The sequence below is a fragment of the Nerophis ophidion genome, linkage group LG25 (assembly GCF_033978795.1).
Source record: "Nerophis ophidion isolate RoL-2023_Sa linkage group LG25, RoL_Noph_v1.0, whole genome shotgun sequence".
Taxonomy (NCBI): domain Eukaryota; kingdom Metazoa; phylum Chordata; class Actinopteri; order Syngnathiformes; family Syngnathidae; genus Nerophis; species Nerophis ophidion.
This window is the reverse complement of record NC_084635.1, coordinates 15,216,942-15,239,890: the sequence shown is the minus strand read 5'-3', so window position 1 is coordinate 15,239,890 and position 22,949 is coordinate 15,216,942. Positions and strand designations below refer to the sequence as shown.

The window sequence follows — 22,949 nt, the reverse complement described above, 5'->3', positions numbered from 1 at the left end:
CACACCTGTGGGATGTTCCAAATAAGTGTTTGATGAGCATTCCTCAATTTAATCAGTATTTATTGCCACCTTTCCCAACCTCTTTGTCACGTGTTGCTGGCATCAAATTCTAAAGTTAATGATTATTTACAAAAAAAACAAGTTAATCAGTTTTAAGATCAAATATGTTGTCTTTGTAGCATATTCAACTGAATATGGTTTGAAAATGATTTGAAAATCATTGTATTCCGTTTATATTTACATTTAACACAATTTCCCAACTTATATTCAAACGGGGTTTGTACATTCATTTTGCAATTAAAAAGTTGCTCTGCATTAGATGTTCGAGTCATATTTAGAAACACAAAACATTTGGATCTGCGGTCAGGCTGCCATCGCCCACTGAGCTCAGCAAACAGTACTCACAGAACACATGAGTCCAACCATCATGATCGACTGAGTGGATGCACAAATAATCAGTTGCAAAATAACCTCGACCCAACTTCTACTCTAGCGGAAATCTGTTTGATCATAATTAGGCTTGCACGTGTTCTTCATTCCTGTGACGCTTAGCTGGCATCGTGGTGCGTGTTTGCGTTCTCTCGTGGATGCAGGCGGAATGGAACACAGCGTGAAGGTAAGAATGATGATTTATTTAACTATAAAAACGAGCTAAGAACCAAAATACTTGCGCAAAGGCACTACAAACAAAACCAACAAAAAGCGCTAGCATGAGCTAGGGACAAACAACAGAATAGCGTGGAAGCTAAGGTACACAAAAGTAACTACCACAATGCGGGAAGAGCGACGTCACCTGTTGCAAGGAAGCAAATGAGAATCCGAGACCGAATGAAAAACAAGGGAAGGCTTAAATAGAAGGAAGGTGCGTGAGAAAGACAAAACGGCAGGTGACACAAATGGGTTACTATGGGAACGCAAACCAAACAGGAAGTGCCACCAGGAACTAAGGAAGACAAATACTAAACAGAATGTGATAACAAACAGAACAAAACCAGAATATGCCATGATCCAAGTAGTGGATCATGACAATTCCTTCACCTTGTTTGCAGTCAACATAAGTTCTCCCCGTAGAGAAACAAGGCTTGTGTCATGTCTATGGGATCATGTTTTGTTTTGGTCATGTTCGGTTTAGTTTTTTGGACAATCAGTTCCTGTTTTTGCACTTCCTGGTTTGTTTTGTTACCATAGAAACTCCTTAGTTTTCACCTGTCTTCATGTCTCACACCTGTTTTCACTAATCACCACAGTATTATTTAAGCCTGTCTGTCTCTGTTGTTCGTCCTGGCAACATCACACCCTGGATCACCTGCTACGCACCTTGTAATCCATGCCCAGTATCCATGTCCCGTTCTCGTTCCGTTCCAAGTAAGTTGTCTCGTTATTTATGCCTTAGTGCAAGTTTTTGTTTTTTGTTCATAGTTTTGCCTTAGTGCGAGTTTTTTTTTTGTACCGTCATTGTGCGCGCCTTTTTTTTGCCTTTTTTGTGCAGTTATAGTGTTAAAATAAAAGATGTCTTTAACTTCACGCCATCTCCGGTCCAAGTTCACTTGCAATTCGGGAAAACAACCATCCCACAGTCCTCGTATTGACAGCTCGCTTGACTTGACGTGACCCTGAAGACTCACAGATGGAGAGAAAGATTCGAGAGGATGTTTAACATGTGGTTCAGTAATCGATAGAGCCCCGCAGCATGGTCAAGAGCCGCAAAGAAGGGTTTGTTTGACGCGGTTCAACCAGAAAAAAGAAGCTTTCGTGTTCGGCTCAGCTGCGAGACTGATCATGGGCAATTATCTCACCCAAAAATTAAATGTCGATAGGCTTCATTTTCTGGCATAAATCTTAGGGTTTGGATGCTTTCTCAGCAAACAGAACTCACAGAACACATGAATCCAACCATCATTATCCACCGAGTGGATACACAAATAATCAGTTGCAAAATAACCTCGACTCAACTTCCACCCTAGCGGAAATCTGTCGTATCATAATTAGACTTGCACGTGTTCTTCATTCCTTCACCTTGTTTGCAGTCAACATAAGTTCTCCCCGTAGAGAAACAAGGCTCGCTTGACTTGACGTGACCCTGAAGACTCACAGATGGAGAGAAAGATGCGAGAGGATGTTAAGCATATGGTTGAGTAATCGATAGAGCCCCGCAGCATGGACAAGAGCCGCAAAGAAGGGTTTGTTTGACGCGGTTCAACCAGAAAAAAGAAGCTTTCGTGTTCGGCTCAGCTGTGAGACTGATCTTGGGCAATTATCTCACCCAAAAAAGAAGTGTCGACAGGCTTCACTTTCTGGCATAAATCTTAGGGTTTGGATGCCTCAAAGTGACAGTCTGCTGTGTAAATTGATGTCGGCTCGAATGTGAAGGCAATGACATCCTTGACCTTAAAACATCACTAATCTATGGAGAGAAATGGTCTGACAACCAGTGACAAAAGACGAAGTTGATATCAGATGAGTCGAGAGAGCTGGTTTGAGAGGTACGCAGCTGTCGTTTCCCCCTCTTCACAGCCCCACTCTGAGATCTCAGCATCCCATTTTGTCCAAAAAAATACTCTTCCTGAGCTCCAAATGTCAACAAGACTCTTATGCGTGTCATGTAAAACAGTGTTTTTCAACCTTTTTTGAGCCACGGCACATTTTTTGCGGTGAAAAAATCCGAAGTCATTAAAAAACGAAACTCAGTAAAAGGTCGTTGTGTCAAATGTTAGATATGACTTCAAACCATAACCAACCATGCATCACTGTAGCTCTTGTCTCAAAGTAGGTGTACTGTCATGACCTGTCACATCACACTGTGACTTATTTGGACTTTTTTGATATTTTCCTGTGTGTAGCGTTTTTAGTTCTTGTCTTGTGCTCCTATTCCAGTGGCTTATTCTCTTTTTTTTTGGTATTTTCCTGTTCCAGTTTCATGTCTTCCTGTATCTATGCTTTAGCAATCAAGACTATTCAAGTTTTTTTTTATCCTTCATTGTGGGGACATTTTTGATTGTCTTGTCATGATCGGATGTACATTGCTCCACAGTCTTTGCTCCACAGTAAGTCTTTGCTGTCGTCCAGCATTCTGTTTTTGTTCACTTTGTAGCAAGTTCAAGTTTCAGTTGTTTTTGATTTATTGATTCATACTTTTATTAGTAGATTGCACAGTTCAGTACATATTCCTTACAATTGACCACTAAATGGTAACACCCGAATAAGTTTTTCAACTTGTTTAAGTCCGGGTCCACGTTAATCAATTCATTTTCTGCATAGCCTTCCTGAAACTTCAATGCCTTTTCTTAGGAGCACTCACTTTTTGTTTATTTTGGTTTAAGCGTAAGACACCTTTTTACCTGCACACTGCCTCCCGCTGTTTCCGACATCTACAAAGCAATTAGCTACCGGCTGCCACCTACTGATACGGAAGAATATTCCGCGGTTACTCTGCCGAGCTCTAGACAGCACCGACACTCAACAACAACACATAATTTGCAGACTATAACTAGTGGTTTGCAAAAAATATTTTTAACCCAAATAGGTGAAATGGTTGGGGGCGGGGCATGGTTAAGAGGGGAGGAGTATATTTACAGTTGTTGTGTGCGCTGTTGTGCACTGCACTCTCTAAAAGCTGTAGACGTTATTGTCACATATGCATTATTGATTGATTGACTAAAACTTGTATTAGTAGATTGCACAGTACAGTACATATTCCGTACAATTAACCACTAAATGGTAACACCCCAATATGTTTTTCAACTTGTTTAAGTCGGGGTCCACGTTAATCAATTCATGGTACAAATATATACTGTCAGCATAATACAGTCATCACACAAGTTAATCATCATAGTATATACATTGAATTATTTACAATCCGGGGTGTGGGATGAAGAGCTTTGGTTGATATCAGTAATTCAGTCATCAATTGCATCAACAGAGAAATGGACATTGAAACAGTGTAGGTCTGACTTAGTAGGATATGTATAGCGAGCAGAGAACATAGTGAGTTCAGATAGCATGAGAACGATTATTTACATTAGGTTATTTACAATCCGGGGAGATGGTATGTGAATGGAGGAGGGTATAAGTAAAGGGTTGAAGTTGCTTGGAGGTGTTGTGGTGCATGTACAGTAGATGGCAGTATTGTCCTGTTTAAGAGTATCACAACATTGGTGTTTATGGCAGACGAACTGCTTTACGGTAGACAAAAACGCGACTGCTGTTGTTGTGTGTTGTTACCGCCCTGGGAGGACGTCAATGAAACTGCCTAACAATAAACACACATAAGAAACCAATAACTCGCCCTCGATCATTCTACAGTTATAACTTCATTTATATTGTGGGAAAGCGGACGTGGAAACAGGCTGTACTCACTCAGGCCCGCATGGAGCTGGAGGGTGCGTGGCCTCCAGCTCTGCCTGAATTTCTGGAGATTTTCGGGAGAAAATTTGTTCCGGGAGGTTTTCGGGAGAGGCACTGAATTTCGGGAGTCTCCCAGAAAATCCGGGAGGGTTGGCAAGTATGCCTCTAATAAATACCGGTCCCCCATCCGTCGTCGTCACGTCGTGTAATGCAGAACGCCCTCAGGAAGAGGTGCTGTAAGACATGGCTGGCTCGTTAGCGGCTAATGTCTGTCCGCAGTCAGCAGTGTTGTAACTACATCAATATCACTCATCCGCGTCTCCATGGAGACGATTCAAGTACTATTATTCCGAATATCAACCATATAGGGCGCGGGATAGCTCTGCATGTTACATTGAAGTCATGATGAAGGATGAAAAACATGTCAATAATTGGCAAAGTCAACACATGATTTCATTATGTCCAATCATGAACCATAAAGGCGACCATCTTCACTTTGAACACACTGATCAGTTGTGAATGAAGGACTGATTGAATGATTGATTGGTTGATACTTTAATTAGTAGATTGCACAGTACAGTACATATTCCGTACAATTGACCACTAAATGGTGACACCCGAATAAGTTTTTCAACTTGTTTAAGTCAGGGTCCACGTTAATCAATTCATACATACCTAATCAACAGCCGTACATTTCACACTAAAGGTGGCCGTATGAACAACGCCAACACTGTCATAAACATGTGCCATATTGTCAAACCACACTAAAGAACAATGACAATGAGAATATTTGTACCACAACATAAACACTACAGAACAAATTCATAGAATTTCCTCCAGCACCAACTCTTCTGGGACGCGACAATCCAATCCAATCCACTTTATTTATATAGCACATTTAAACAACAATAACGTTTCCAAAGTGCTGCACAGCCATGTTAAAAACAATATTAAAAAAAACAATATGCTCCACCAATGACTGAATAAAAACAAAAAATAAACAAATTTTAAACCAATATATAAAAAAAACCAATACCAAAACAAATATGATTAAAAACAATTTTAAAGGGTAAAATCAATTAAAACAGTAAAATAGAAATCAAAGTGTATAAAACACACAGAGGACAACAGAGGACCACAAAACGCACCCAGTGTTAAAAGCCAAAGAATAATCAATCAATCAATCAATCCACTTTATTTATACAGCACATTTAAACAACAATAACCTTTCCAAAGTGCTGCACAGCCATGTTAAAAACAATTGTAAAAAAAAATAAATAAATAAATAAAATTAAATTAAAAAAAAGTATATATATATATATATATATATATATATATATATATATATTATGCTCCACCAATGACTGAATAAAAACAAAAAATAAATAAATATAAAACCAATAAAAACAATATAAAAACAAATATGATTAAAAACTATTTTAAAGGGTAAAATCAATTAAAACAGTAAAATAGAAATCAAAGTGTATAAAAAACACAGAGGACAACAGAGAACAGAGGACCACACAACTCACGTAGTGTTAAAAGCCAAAGAATAAAAGTGGGTCTTAAGACGACACTTAAAACACTCCACTGTGGAAGCAGTTTGAACATGGAGGGGCAGAGTGTTCCAGAGCTTAGGGCCGACCACAGAGAAGGCCCTGTCTCCCCTGGTCTTAAGTCTGGTCTTGGGCACCACGAGCTGGAACTGGCCCTCGGACCTCAGAGCGCGCGCAGGAATGTAAATTTGGATGAGGTCCGAGATATATTGAGGTGCCAGTCCATGTAAAGATTTAAAAACAAACAATGTTTTAAAATCAATTCTAAAATGAACAGGGAGCCAGTGCAAACTCTGAAGAATTGGGGTTATATGCTGGCGTTTCCTGGCCCCTGTTAAAAGTCGTGCTGCCGCGTTCTGGACCAACTGCAACCGGGAGAGAGCTTTTTGGCTAATGCCAGCATAAAGTGCATTGCAGTAGTCCAGGCCACTTGAAATAAAAGCATGCACGACTTATTCAAAAAGGTTAAAAGATAAAAACGGTTTAACCTTTACTAAAAGACGAAGGTGATAAAAACACGATTTTAAAACGCCTTTGACTTGTTTGTCAACTTTAAAATCGCTGTCTATAGTGACGCCAAGGCTGGTGACTTTGGGACGCACGTAATTTTGCAATGGTCCCAAGTCAGTGAGGGCCCGACCAAAAACTAAAATTTCTGTTTTTCCCTCATTCATTATTAAAAATTTCTGGGCTAACCAAGCCTTGACGTCGCATAGACGGTTCAGAAAGGGTGTCAGGGGGCCGTGGCCTTTTGAAATCGGCATATAAATTTGGCAGTCATCTGCATAAAAGTGATAAAACACTCCATGTTTCTTAAAAATCTCTCCAAGTGGGAGGAGATAAAGAGCGAACAGGATGGGGCCTAAAATAGATCCCTGGGGGACACCACAGTAAAGCGGGGCAGAAGAAGAGGTGGCGTCCCCCAGCCTGACAGAGAAGGACCTCTCAGACAGGTAAGATCTGAACCACTCTAACGCAGTCCCCCTCTCTCAGGCGGTCTAAAAGAATTGTGTGGTCGACTGTGTCAAAGGCAGCTGTAAGATCTAAAAGCACTAAAATGGCAGAGCTGCCAGAATCAGACATTAAAAGCAAGTCATTAAAAACCTTTAAAAGTACAGATTCAGTACAGTGCAAAGCTTTGTATCCAGACTGAAATGGATCTAAAGTGCTATTTTCATCTAAAAAAAAAAGGCTGCAGTTGTGCCGGAACACATTTCTCCCAAATTTTTGACACAAAAGGTAATTTGGAAATAGGTCGATAATTTGACAAACTTGTCGGATCAAGACCAGGTTTTCTAATCAAAGGCTCAACAACAGCTCTTTTACCAACCGGTTTAGCTGGGTTGGTAGAGTGGCCGTGCCAGCAACTTTAGGGTTGCAGTTTCGATTCCCGCTTCCGCCAAACTAGTCACTGCCGTTGTGTCCTTGGGCAAGACACTTTACCCGCCTGCTCCCAGTGCCACCCACACTGGTTTGAATGTAACTTAGATATTGGGTTTCACTATGTAAAGCGCTTTGAGTCACTAGAGAAAAAGCGCTATATAAATATAATTCACTTCACTTCACTTCACTTTTACAAAAGGAGGGGACACAGCCAGAAATCAAGCTGCTGTTGATGATGTTCCTAACAGACAAGTCAATAGTGTCCCAGATTTCTTTAAAAAAAGCGAGGGGGACTGGGGGACAAAATAAACAAACGCCATTAGTGGATCTACACCTAACATCCACTGTAATGATACCAAGTACAATAGCGTACCTTGTTGATACTACTATGAATACATTGATATTGTTTAGCATAACAAAATCTTCTTTCGTTTTCAAAACATTTATATTATGTTTATACACTCAGGAAATATGTTCCTGGACACGTAAGGGCTTTGAATATGATCCTGTAACGACTTGGTATCGGATTGATACCCTAATTTGTGGTATCATCCAAAAGTAATGTAAAGTATCTAACAACAGAAGAATAAGTGATTAATACATTTTAACAGAAGTGTAGATAAAACATGTTAAAAAAGAAAGTAAGCAGATATTAACAATAAATGAACAAGTAGTTTTTCTACCACTTGTCCTTTATAATGTTCACAAAATAATAGAATGAGAAATGACACAGTATGTTACTGTATATGTCAGCAGCAAAATTAGGAGCCTTTGTTTGTTTACTTACTGATACAATACAAGTTGTCTTGTCCATCCATCCATTTCTACCGCTTATTCCCTTTCGGGGTCGCGGGAGGCGCTGGCGCCTATCTCAGCTACAATCGGGCGGAAGGCGGGGTACACCCTGGACAAGTCGCCACCTCATCGCAGGGCCAACACAGATAGACAGACAACATTCACACTAACATTCACACATTAGGGCCAATTTAGTGTTGCCAATCAACCTATCCCCAGGTGCATGTCTTTGGAAGTGGGAGGAAGCCCGAGTACCCGGAGGGAACCCACGCATTCACGGGGAGAACATGCAAACTCCACACAGAAAGATCCCGAGCCTGGATTTGAACCCACGACTGCAGGACCTTCGTATTGTGAGGCAGACGCACTAACCCCTCTGCCACCGTGAAGCCCGAAGTTGTCTTGTATGTTCACTAAATAGGAAACATATTGAACTGTAAGATTTTTTTGTTAAAATAAAGCCAATAATGATATTTTTTGTGGTCCCCATTATGTAGAAAAGTACTGAAAAAATTGTGGTATTGGGACGACACTAAATGTGTCAAACAATAGTGGATGAAACCGAGCGGATCGTTGACATGCTTGCTTTAGGGCACCACCTGGAAACGACTGTGTCAATATGGACTGTAGCAGGAAATGCTATCCCATGAGGGAAACTTGTCCCAGCAGCTGTGGTTTGCACATCATGACATGTTGTTACACTGGTTGCCAGCTCTCTGAAGGAAATAAGGGACACCTTTCAGGGCTGATCGACTCGATTTTTTTGTCTTTTTTTTGTTTGGGTGAAAGTAGTTTTATTCTATCTGCAAAGCTTGAATGTTGGTGACAGGACTCTTCTTTTTTGTTGAAAACCTTTCAGAAGAGTCCAGTTGTATCGATTTGTGGATCACATCACCTGTTGACTGACAATCCACACAGTTTTTATACCAGAGCTGGCAGATATTTTGACTTGAGAGAAAAAAAGTGCCTAGGGTGCCAATATATTTGTGTGTATAGATTATATACCGTATTTTTCGGACTATAAATCACAGTTTTTTTCACAGTTTGGCCGGGGGTGCGACTTATACTCTGGAGCGACTTATGTGTGAAATTATCAACACATTACCGTAAAATATCAAATTATATTATTTAGCTCATTCACGTAAGAGACTAGACGTATAAGATTTCATCGGATTTAGCGATTAGGAGTGACAAATTGTTTGGGTAAACGTATAGCATGTTCTATATTTTATAGTTATTGTAGTGACTCTTACCATATGTTATGTTAACATACCAGGCACCTTCTCAGTTGGTTATTTATGCCTCATATAACGTACACTTATTCAGCCTGTTGTTCACTACTCTTTATTTATTTAAAATTGCCTTTTAAATGTCTATTTTTGGTGTTGTGTTTTATCAAATAAATTTCCCCCAAAAAATGCGACTTATACTCCAATGCGACTTGTATATGTTTTTTTTTCCTTCTTTATTATGCATTTTCGGCAGGTGCGACTTGTATTCCGGAGCGACTTATACTCCCGAAAATACGGTATATACATTTAGCTGTAAAAATCTGCTGTACAGTATGTGTATTTGGGTCATACTTGCCAACCTTAAGACCCCCGATTTCGGGAGATGGGGGCGTGGTCGGGGGCGGGGTGGGGCGCGTGGTTAAGAGGGAAGGAGTATGTATATATATATTTATATAAGAAATATTTGACTTTCAGTGAATTCTAGCTATATATATATATATATATATATATATATATATATATATATATATATATATATATATATATATATATATATGTATGTAGGTGTGGGAAAAATCACAAGACTACTTCATCTCTACAGAACTGTTTCATGAGGGGTTCCCTCAATCATCAGGAGATTTTAAATTAATTTAGATTTAAAATTAAAATCTCCTGATGATTGAGGGAACCCCTCATGAAACAGTTCTGTAGAGATGAAGTAGTCTTGTGATTTTTCCCACACCTACATATTGCGCTCTACCACGGTATCGAGCACTATTCTCTGGATAATCCAATCAAGACATATATATATATATATATATATATATATATATATATATATAAATAAATACTTTAATTTCAGTGTTCATTTATTTACACACACATAACACTCATCTACTCATTGTTGAGTTAAGGGATGAATTGTCCGTCCTTGTTTTTCTAACCATATGCATCTACAGTAGATGACAGTATTGTCTTGTTTAAGATTGTCACAACATTGCTGTTTACGGCAGACAAACTGCTTTATTATCCACCATTGTGCGTGCCCTTTGTTTTGTCTGTTTTTGAATTATAGTGTTAAATAAAACAATATGGACTTACATTCACGTCTCGCTCCTGCAAATCATCCTTTGCGTGGAAGAAGCAAAACAAATCCAAGTCCATGTCCTGACAATTAGTGCCGGCAACGTATTATTTAGTGACAAGCGCAACAGTTATATGCTCTTCCGTGGCAAAAGGTAGATACTTAACGTCATCCAAGTTTTAATATACAGTAATACTCTTAAGATTTAAAATGAATTACATATTTTGATCTATTTTCCTTTTTGTAAAAAATGGAAATAACAACCCTGTGTCAACTCAAATTCATGCTCAGTTAAACTGGAAATACCCGGAAAAAAATACACAATAATCAAAGTAAGATAATCACTTAAAATTATTTAAAAAAAACTGCAACACTATTCAACACTTTTAATGACGACTGACAGCACAGTAAAAGTTATGTCACTTTATTTTAACAATCCAAGTTTCGCACCTGTGTAAAGAGAAGTTAATTACTAATGCCATGCAAAATAATAACACCGTCTAGGTTAGCTAGTAGGGGTGTGGGGAAAAATCGATTCGAATACATTGTGCGATTCAGAATCGATTCTCATTTTTTAAAAAAATCGATTTTCTTTTTTTTTGGGGACATTTATAAAAGTAAAAAAAAAAGAACAATAGTGTCACAGTGGCTTGCACTTGAATCGCATCTCATAAGCTTGACAACACACTGTGTCCAATATTTTCACAAAGATAAAATAAGTCATATTTGTGGTTCGTTTAATAGTTAAAACAAATTTACATTATTGCAATCAGTTGATAAAACATTTTCCTTCACAATTATAAAAGCTTTTTTTTTTTAAAATATACTACTCTGCTTGCATGTCTGCAGACTGGGGTGGATCCTGCTGAAATCCAATGCATTGAATGAATACAGAATCGTTTTGAATCGGAAAAATATTGTTTTTGAATCGAGAATCGCGTTGAATCTAAAAAAATCGATATATTATCGAATCGTGACCCCAAGAATCGATATTGAATCGAATCGTGGGACACCCAAAGATTTGCAGCCCTATTAGCTAGCTAGCGTTTAGCATTAGCAGTCAACATTGAAAGGTGACGTAATTGTTCAGATTTTTTTCCTCAACTGTACATAAATTAATATTCATTAACTTGAAATATTGCATCTTTGCTCATCTATTAGTGCCAGCAACTTATTATTTGGTGACAAGCGCAACAGTTAAATGCTCTTCCGTGGCAAAAGGTAGATAATTAAGGTCATCCAATATTTAACGTACAGTAATACTTTTAGGATGTAAAATAATATTACCGTATTTCCTTGAATAGCCGCCGGGGCGCTAATTAATTTAAAATCTCTTCTCACTCCTGCGCTTACTCAAGGCATGCAGTAAAAGTAAACAGGCGCTAATTATTTTAAAACCTCTTTTTACCCCTGCGCTTACCAATGGCATGCATTAAAAAATTGAGTGTGATTAAAAAAAAAATTAATAATAAAAGATTCATATGCGGCCGCGGCCCGGTGGTTGGGGACCACTGCTCTACGGCCTGTCAACGCGCCCGCCTTTTATATCATGCTGTGTGCATGCCGGTAGGATGCACGCATTTTGCTGCTTTTCATACGAGATTGCATTTCATACTTGGTCAACAGCCATACCTTTTACACTGATGCTTGTGATATAAACAACTTTAACACTTACTAATATGCGCCACACTCTGTGAACCCACACCAAACAAGAATAAAAAACACATTTCTGGAGAACATTGGCTCTGTAACACATTATAAATGCAACATAAGAATTACCCAGAAATCCAATGCATCCATGGCTCTTGGCTATATTATGCACGCGCCCCCAACCCACGCACGGTCAGGGGGGTTTGGTGCTTGCTAGACAAGATTCATGGATGCATGCACGGCATTCTGGGTAATTCTTATGTTGCGTTTATAATGTGTTATAGAGCCAATGTTCTCCAGAAATGGGTTTGTTATTCTTATTTAGTTAGGGTTCAGAGTGTGGCGCATATTAGTAAAAGTGTTAAACTTGTTTTATATCACAACCATTAGTGTGATCTGTATGGCTATGGAACAAGACCCGTGGTTTACACGCAGTTAAAGCAAATAAAAACACTTCCGCCATTTTGAAAATATCGGCAGGGGAAGCGTCACTCGTGACGTCACGGACTTGACGCGGCGGTAAAAGTAAGCATGCGCCTATTAATTTGGGGAGCGAGTTATACCCGGCAGCAATTGAAGGCAGGCACATTTTACATACCTGGCGGCTATTCAAGGAAATACGGTGTGTGCCTTAAGTGGCTCAATAAACACTGTATTCCAACGAGAACTTAGATGGACATGAACCCTATTAAATTTTAAATGTATATACCAACTGTCTGATCCTAAAAGCTCTGCAATCAATGTTCCAACGTCTGAGTAACAGTTGAAGAAATGTTGGTATTGATTGGTCCATTCATTATTTTTGTTTTGTTCCACTTCACACTTTTCTACGTGCTCTGTTGGATTTCTGTGTGGTTGCTGACTTTGTTTTTCTTCTTTCTTTCTTCAGGATTTCATGACTGCTTTAATATTGACATAACGAAACACAGGATCATCAAAGGTCCAAAGCAAGCCCAGTTTGGATACACGGTTCAGCAACATGTTGCTGCTGGGGGAGAAAAATGGTGAGATACTCATCTTATATATTCATGAAATTACGTTTTTCACTTACGGTATGTCAGAGAGTTTGAAAGGTGACCGCTAACAATTAATTAGTGTAGCCAATAAGCTAGACGTGGGCAGATTGATGCCCGGGTGTTGTCCCGATACCAATATTTTGGTACCGGGACCAAAATATTTCGATACTTTTCAAAATAAAGGGGACCACAAAAAATTGCATGATTGGCTTTATTTTTGCAAACAATCTTAGGGTACATTAAACAAATGTTTCTTATTACAAGTTTGTCCTTAAATAAAATAGTGAACCTACTAGACAACATTTCTTTTAAGAGTAAGTACACAAACAAAGGCTCCTAATTTAGCTGCTGACGTATGCAGTAACATATTGTGTCATTTTCCATTCAATTATTTTGGCAACATTATGAGGAACAAACTGTAAAAATAGATTATTAATCTACTTGTTCATATACTGTTAATGTTTGCTTATTAGGTTCTATCTACACTCCTGTTAAAATATAATAATAATTTATTCTTCTGTTGTTTGGATGTTTTACATTAGTTTTGAATGATACCACAAATTTGTGTATCAATCCGATACCAAGTCGTTACAGGATCATACATTGGTCATATTCAAAGTCCTCATGTGTCCAGGGACATATTTTCAAAACGTACAAACATAATACACAATTAAAAAAAACTAAATAAGATGTTGTGATGCTAAAAATTATTGATGTAATCAGACTACTATTCATGGCGTTTTGTGTACATTGTGACGCCAGTGAGCTACGTTGTGTAGTGAAGTATGTTTAGTTAATCCTCGTCCTGCAGGGATGACACTTGTAAGAAACTTACTTTATTTGTCGCCATGGAGGCGAGGATTAAGTAGCTAAAACACTGCAAACTGTGGCTAGTCTTCAGCCGCTAGCTACCCGATCATGTTTTAAAACCCCTCTTCCTGAGGGCGTTTCAGTGTTATAACTTCACCTTTATCTTGAGTTTTTAAGCCGAAATGCGTCCATTTTCACTTTTTCATTCACACACTGTGTCTGTTAGTAAGTACTCTGTGATCGTGCACTGCCAAACAGGCTCATCTGCTCGTAAACCAGCAATGACACGACGTGATGAAGATGGAGGCACGGGGGTGGAGGACCGGTACTTTTCAGATGCGGTATAGTACCGAATATAATTAATTGGTATTGCGGTACAACCCTTATCCACGTAAGCGTGATGAGGTGATTATTTTTCAATTTTCTTCATTGTTTACTTTTACAAACATATTTCTGTTTTTGTTGTGCTGTTCAAATATATCATGTAAACATAAAATACAAATAAGTTATTGGACACAGGAGGGTTGTGTGGACCGAAACCTAAAGAAGTGGTAATAGTTTTATTTAATTTGAGCAATTGACTTATTTTCCTCAAACAATTATATGCAACGTGAGGATATCAATATATTATTGTGGTGAAGTTTTTATTTGGTTGTGTAAAAATGAATAATGATAAAATAAAATACATATGTGATTATTGCAACAATTTTGGAGGGTGACGATTGGATTTTGCAATTGATTCTCATTTCAAATCGATTCTTGAGGTAAAATATTTGGTAATAAAATTGTAATAAAACCTTTTCAAGACAGGCTACAGGTTAAAAAAAAAAAGCTCCTCTTGGCTACTGGAAAATGATTTTCACGCGCAGAGATGGCGTACAAACGTCTATTTAAAAATAGCTTCCTAAAATGAAGATCCATTTCTCAATAAAACTATTAGTGAAAATTCAGAGTCGATTAAGAATCAGAATAAAGCACAATTTTTTTAAGCACTCCTGTTATTTTATATCGTCTTTTGAACTGTGGTACAAATTTTTTTGCTGCATAATTCTCAAATCTTTTTAACATGTTCTGCAGGAACGTAATACTTTTAATAATACACAGCATGCACGATTAAATCATGTGTTTTGATCGTCTCATGTTTCTGCACACTAACTATTATATAATTATTATAGTCTATCATAATGTATAACAGTTTTAGTAATTAGGTTTAAATTGTCACACACATGCACTGTCCCACAATATAGCCCTGACCTGGGGGTGTGAGGTATTTGCAAGCAGCAATATTCCACAATCTCATCGAAATAAACCAGCACAGAAGCTGTTACCATGGAAACCTGAGTCAACCCCCAATTTTTAAAAGGAGTCAGTGGCAGGCCGTGCATTTCCCATCCATGCCTTCGGTGAGGTCCGACTTCAATGATTAACTCTCAAAATACTATCATGTATGCACTACTGCGCATTGATTCACATCAACAGTGTACAAAACGGTTTATTTTCTGGCCAATTTAAAAAATCAATAAACCCGCATCAGCAATTAAAACACATCTTATGGGGTACTGTCAAAATAAAAATTGCAAACAATATATTAAACGACAAAAAAATAAAGAAATGTAATATTTGAACTCACAATTGGTGGCACCCATTTGACGTCGTATAAGCCACTGGTACCCGTCGTTGTAGGATGTTTCGGGTGGAAAATGGTGGGCGTTACCACATTTCATCACCAACATGGTCTTACAATATATAGTTTCTCTTTCAATATCCTTCTTGAAAATGGCCTGCCACCTAATCAACGTTTTTTTCTCCTTCTTTGTGGGTCAACACTTCCCGCTTCCTGTTAAGTTGCTACTTGTGATTGGATACCCACTTTGGAATGACAAGTGAGAATCCAATCACAGTCTCGTTAACGTCAGGCTACTTAGATAGGCTAGTCGACAACTTGTGATCTGATTGGCGATCGCAACGGTCTATCAACTGTATGTGTTCTCAAATCCATCCGCCAACAGACCTAGTTGTGGCTCTGCTGATCTACATAGCTCCGCCTCGGCTCAAACCAGGGAGCATCCAATCAGAGGATGCGTAAATGTCCCGTTCAACGTGAGGCCAGCTGACAACAACTCGTGATCTGATTGGCTATCGCAATTATCCATCAACTGTATGTGCCCGTTCAATAACAGTGCACAGACGCCCGCATTGTTGATTCTGAAGGCCCCGGGCAGATTTGGCACACCATGGCAACATAGGCTCGCTGAATTCTGATTGGATAAAAACAAACCTAAAAACAACAGCACTGGAAGGAGCATAATATGACATGGAGAGAATATGAATACTATTCGATATTTAGGGAAAGTAAATAAAAAAAATAGTTTTATCTTTAATTAAAATCATGATTTCTGGTTACGTGGGGCCAGCAGAGAAGGCCTTGCTGGCCCTGACGGCCCCCCCCCCCTGAGAGGATTATATCAGGAGTCAAACATTTCGAGAGGACACATGAGCTGACAGAATGTTGCATTGACTGAAATTGTATTTCTTTGCTTTAAACCAGGGGTGTCCAAACTTTTTCCACTGAGGGCCGCACACTGAAAAATCAAAGCGAGTGGGGGCCATTTATTTAAAAAAAACAATCCAATATATGTATAAAAAATATGCATTTAGGGCTCCACTCAGGCTTGATCCCGGGGACCCCAAAGGGTAATGGTAAAAATAAAATGTTAAAAATGTGTCATTATTCAGTACTATTATTTTTATTATTCAAGTTTTAAATCCCTAGATCAACATTAGGTCTATCTGTCAATATGACGTTTTTAAAGATTTAAGTTGTATGCTCTTTTTGTCAAAGAAAACCATGTGTTTTATGGAAAAAAACAACTGTCAGAAAATGGCTTGAAGATGATCTGTAAAACATAATCCATGCAACATTTTGACCAAAATGTTACGTAGACCAAAAGGAAGTGTTTTACAAGTAGAAAAAAAATATGACCCCTTTACTGCGCCTTATAATCCGGTGCGCTTTTTGTATGAAAAAAGACTGGAATACACCCGCTCATCGGCAGGGCGCCTTTTAATGCGGTGCGGCATATTGTCCAGAAAATATGGTATATTAAAGACCTACTGAAAAGAGATTTTCTTATTTAAACGGGGATAGCAGGTCCATTCTATGTGTCATACTTGATCATTTCGCGATATTGCCATTTTTTGCTGAAAAGATTTAGTAGAGAACATCGACGACAAAGTTCACAACTTTTGGTCCCTAATAAAAAAGCCTTGCCTTTACCGGAAGTAGTAGACGATGTGCGCGTGACGTCACGGGTTGTAGAGCTCCTCACACCCTCACATTGTTTATAATCATAGCCTCCAGCAGCAAGAGCTATTCGGACCGAAAAAAGCGACAATTTCCCCATTGATTTGAGCGAGGATGAAAGATTTGTAGATGAGGAAATTAAGAGTGAAGGACTAGAAAGAAAAAAAAAAGAAAGAAAAAAGGCGATAGAAGTGTGAGTGATTCAGAGGTTATTAGACACATTTACTAGGATAACTCTGGAAAATCCCATATCTGCCTATTGTGTTGCTAGTGTTTTAGTGAGATTAAATAGTACCTGAAAGTCGGAAGGCTACGCTGAACACCAGTGTCTCTGAGAGAAGCCAATGGAGGAGCCAAGATCACAGCTGCCTTTTTGACAGCTGCAGGAGGAGGTTGCATAATCCGCTAAAGTTTCCGGTAAGAGCCGACTTAATATCACAATTTGTTGACATGTGGTAGAGAAACATGTTCGCTTGACCCCTTTGTGTTAAAGCTTCACAACAAACAAAAAAACACCGGCTGTGTTTCGGTTGCTAAAGGCAGCTGCAATCCACCGCTTTTCCCTAACGGCATTCTTTTTTATAGTCTCCATTATTAATTGAACAAATTGCAAAAGATTCAGCAACACAGATGTCCAAAATACTGTGTAATTATGCGATGAAAAGAGACGACTTTTAGCCGTGAGTGGTGCTGGGCTGAAATGTCCGCTCCAACTAATAACGTCACTAGCACGCGTCAACATAAGTGTCATCATTCCGCGATGTTTTCAACAGGACACCTGGCGGGAAATTTAAAATTGTAATTTAGTAAACTAAAAAGGCCGTATTGGCATGTGTCGCAATGTTAATATTTCATCATTGATATATAAACTATCAGACTACGTGGTCGGTAGTAGTGGGTTTCAGTAGGCCTTTAATGCGCCTTATAATCCGGTGCGCTTTTTGTATGAAAAAAGACTGGAATAGACCCGCTCATCGGCAGGGCGCCTTTTAATGCGTTGCGACATATGGTCCAGAAAATACGGTATATTAAAGGCAAATCTTAAAGCGTACACAAACAAACCTCTTCACACTGCATTTGCACGATCAAACGCTGTATTCCACACAACTGGCAAGATAGTCCAGAACAGGGGTCACCAACGCGGTGCCCGCGGGCACCAGGTAGCCCGTAAGGACCAGATGAGTAGCCCGCTGGCCTGTTCTAAAAATAGCTCAAATAGAAGCACTTACCAGTGAGCTGCCTCTATTTTATAAGTTTAATTTATTTACTAGCAAGCTGGTCTCGCTTTGCTTGACATTTTCAATTCTAAGAGGGACAAAACTCAAATAGAATTTGAAAATCCAAGAAAATAGTTTAAAGACTTGGTCTTCACTTGTTTTAATAAATTCATTAATTTTTTTTACTTTGCTTCTTATAACTTTCAGAAAGACAATTTTAGAGAAAAAATACAAACTTATAAATGATTTTAGAATTTTTAAACACATTTACCTTTTAAATTCCTTCCTCTTCTTTCCTGACAATTTGAATCAATGTTCAAGTATTTTTTATTTGTTTTATTATTATTGTAAAAAATAATAAATACATTTTAATTTAATTCTTTATTTTAGCTTCTGTTTTTTTCGAGGAAAAATATTTGTGAAATATTTCTTCAAACTTATTATGATTAAAATTGAAAAAAAATATTATGGCAAATCTAAAAAATCTTTAAAATCAAATTTAAATCTTATTTCAAAGTCTTTTGAATTTATTTAAAAAAAAAAATTCTGGAAAATCTAGAAGAAATAATGATTTGTCTTTGTTAGAAATATAGCTTGGTCCAATTTGTTATACATTCTAACAAAGTGCAGATTGGATTTTAACCAATTTAAAACATGTCATCAAAATTCTAAAATTAATCCTAATCAGGAAAAATTACAAATGATGTTTGATAAATTATTTTTTTATTTTTTTCAAAAAAATTCGAGTTAGCTAGTTTTTCTCTTAATTTTTTTGGTTGAATTTTGAATTTTAAAGAGACGAAATTGAAGATAAACTATGTTTCAAAATTTAATTTTTATTTTTTTCGTGTTTTCTCCTCTTTTAAACTGTTCAATTAAGTGTTTTTTTCATCATGTATTCTCTACAAAAAACCTTCCATAAAAGGAAAAACAATGTACGACGGAATGACAGACGGAAATACCCATTTATATATATATATATATATATATATATATATATATATATATATATATATATGTATAGATGTATTTATCAAAGGTAAATTGAGCAAATTGACTATTTCTGGCAATTTATTTAAGTGTGTATCAAACTGGTAGCCCTTCACATTAATCAGTACCCAAGAAGTAGCGCTTGGTATCAAAAAGGTTGGTGACTCCTGGTCCAGAACAACATCAACCTCATTAAAACCCTACGATGTATCTTCACTTTCTGTTGTCTGTGTCACTTCCTGTCGTCTATGTGCAACAATTGTCTATGTGTCACTTCCTGTTGTCGTCCAGCCGCGCTTATGTGTCGGCCGCGACACGAACATTTATTTCCTTCGGACTTAAAACTCCTCCCATCAATCCACAGAGCCGTATCATCAACTCTGAGACATTTGAAAGTATTGTTTCCCCTATTCTCCCTCCGGACGGTCGTTTGAAAAAAACTCATGTTCGTAGCGCAACGTAAGATCAATTCTTGATGCTGTCTGCTATTTAACATCAAAATAGCCATTAGAGACGTAATGTTTGTAATCTGTGTCAATAATACCCAGACATCACAACAGAGCTGTTAAGTTGTTAGGAGCGACAGACGCCGAGTGACGTCATAGGTCAAGCGGAAAATAAATACATTTATCCGCTAAAAAAGGTCAGCGCATCCCAACGTACGGCGTATGACCAATACTCGCATTAGAGAGAGTGCATGGACACTTGGACTTCACACGTAGGTGTGAAAATACCAAAAAAACTAACTATTTAAGAAATCAAACTAATTTAGGGCATGGAAACGTAGTGTTATACTTAAAGGCCTACTGAAACCCACTACTACCGACCACGCAGTCTGATAGTTTATATATCAATGATGAAATATTAACATTGCAACACATGCCAATACTGCCTTTTTAGTTTATTAAAATGCAATTTTAAATTTCCCACGAAGTGTCGTGTTGAAAACGTCGCGCTATGATGACTCGTATGATGACGCGTGCGTTTGACGTCTCGGGTTGTAGCGGACATTATTTTCCAGCCCGATCCAAGCTATAAGTAGTCTGCTTTAATCGCATAATTACACAGTATTCTGGACATCTGTGTTGCTGAATCTTTGGCAATTTGTTCAATTAATAATGGAGAAGTCAAAGTAGAAAGATGCAGATGGGAAGCTTTTAACCTTTAGCCACACAAACACAGCCGGTGTTTCCTTGTTTAAAATTCCCGAAGATGAACCTTTACTATGGATTAGATCGGTCAAGCGAACATGGATCCCGACTACATGTCAACCGGTAGTTTTCGGTGAGAAAATTGTGGTAATAAGTCGGCTCTTGCCGGAGATCAGCGGAACTTCTGTCCTGCTGCAACTGCCGTGACTTTACTCAGAGACTCTGGCGTCAACACACCCGTGGCCACACCCCTCCGTATTATTTAACTCACTAAAACACTAGCAACACAATAGGCAGATAAAGGATTTCTCAGAATTATCCTCGTAAATGTGTCTAAAAACTGAATTGCTCCCACTGCAATCGCCTTTTTTTTCTAACGTTTTTTTTCTTCTATAGTCCTTCCCACTAAATTTCCTCATCCCCAAATCTTTCATCCTGGCTCAAATTAATGGGGAAATTGTCGCTTTCTCGGTCTGAATCGCTCTAGCTGCTGCTGGCTATGATTGTAAACAATGTGAGGATGTGACGTCACGCGCACATCGTCTGCTACTTCCGGTACAGGCAATGCTTTTTTAAAAGTGACCAAAAGTTGCAAACTTTATCGTAGATGTTCTCTTCTAAATCCTTTCAGCAAAAATATGGCAATATCACAAAATGATCAAGTATGACACATAGAATGGACCTGCCAACCCCGTTTGAATACGAAAATCTCATTTCAGAAAGCCTTTAATGTTACGTCGTGGTCGCATGGTGATGCGCGGATTGTTCTCCCAAAAAGGCAGACGAAACTCCAGATGCAGTGTGCAGGCAAAGGAATGATTTCATGTTCATTATTCAGGCAGGAAGGCACAAACAAACACAAAAAGAGCGTGCCGATTGCGCTGGGAAAGCCTATAGCAGGGGTCACCAACGCGGTGCCCGCGGGCAACAGGTAGCCCGTAAGGACCAGATGAGTCGCTAGCTGGCCTGTTCTAAAAATAGCTCAAATAGCAGCACTTACCAGTGAGCTGCCTCTATTTTTAAAATGTATTTATTTACTAGCAAGCTGGTCTCGCTTTGCTCAACATTTTTAATTCTAAAACTCAGAATTTGAAAATACAAGAAACTATTTTAAAGACTTGGTCTTCACTTGTTTAAATAAATTCATTTATTTTTTTACTTTGCTTCTTATAACTTTCAGAAAGACCATTTTAGAGAAAAAATACAACAATAAAAATAATTGTAGGATTTTTAAACACATATATCTTTTTACCTTTTAAATTCCTTCCTCTTCTTTCCTGACAATTTAAATCAATGTTCAAGTAAATTTATTTTTTTATTGTAAAGAATAATACATACATTTTAATTTAATTCTTCATTTTAACTTTTGTTTTGTCGACGAAGAATATTTGTGAAATATTTTTTCAAACTTATTATGATTAAAGTTTAAAAAAATTATTCTGGCAAATATAGAAAATCTGTAGAATCAAATTAAAATCCTATTTCAAAGTCTTTTGAATTTCTTTTAAAATTTTTGTTCTGGAAAATCTAGAAGAAATAATGATTCGTCTTTGTTAGAAATATAGCTTGGTCCAATTTTTTACATATCTCAACAAAGTGCAGATTGGATTTTAACCTATTTAAAACATGTCATCAAAATTCTAAAATTAATCTTATTCAGGAAAAATCACAAATGATGTTCCATAAAATATATTTTTATTTTTTTTCAAAAAGATTCGAATTAGCTAGTTTTTTTCTTTTTTTACGGTTTAATCTTGAATTTTAAAGAGTCGAAATTGAAGATAAACTATGTTTCAAAATTTAAGTTTAATTTTTGTTCCTGTTTTCTATTCTTTTAAACCGTTCAATTGAGTGTTTTTTTCATCATTTATTTTCTCCAAAAATCCTTCCATAAAAGGAAAAAAAATGTACGACGGAATGACATAGAAATACCCATTTTTTATATATATATATATATATACGTAGATTTATTTATTAAAGGTAAATCGAGCAAATAGGCTATTTCTGGCAATTTATTAAAGTGTGTATCAAACCGGTAGCCCTTCGCATTAATCAGTACCCAAGATGTAGCTCTTGGTTTCGAAAAGGTTGGTGGCCCCTGGCCTTCAGCATTGGGGAGCTAACGGGATAGCTAACAAGGAAACACATAAGGCAAAGCTTAGCTCGGGGATGCAAAGGGTAATCGACGTAAACTGTTGCACGGAAGCAAACCAAAGCACCAAACCGAGTGTGGCCAAAGGCAGGACTAAATAGCTCTCTGATCAGTGCCCGGGAGCAGGTGAGCTTCCAGAACACTAATCAGAGGTAGGTGAAAACAATGAATAGCCATTGCAACTAAGGAGACACAGAACAGGGGTGCTGAACTAGAAATACAGTAACCCAACAAGTGAAATCAAACGTAAACAAACTATTATACG

At 37.8% G+C, this 22,949-nt stretch overlaps 1 protein-coding gene across 3 annotated transcripts in view; it reads left to right on the top strand.

The window, feature by feature from the left end:
* itga11a (integrin, alpha 11a) overlaps nt 1-22,949 on the top strand; it is a 310,434-nt gene that overhangs the window by 112,049 nt on the left and 175,436 nt on the right. For all 3 annotated transcript variants that reach the window (XM_061887056.1, XM_061887057.1, XM_061887055.1), the window contains one exon: nt 12,934-13,048. Coding sequence is in view for 1 of the 3 variants with exons in the window: in XM_061887055.1 (XP_061743039.1) it covers nt 12,934-13,048 (115 nt within the window). In the remaining 2 variants the exon portion in view is untranslated. The remainder of the gene's footprint in view (nt 1-12,933; nt 13,049-22,949) is intronic.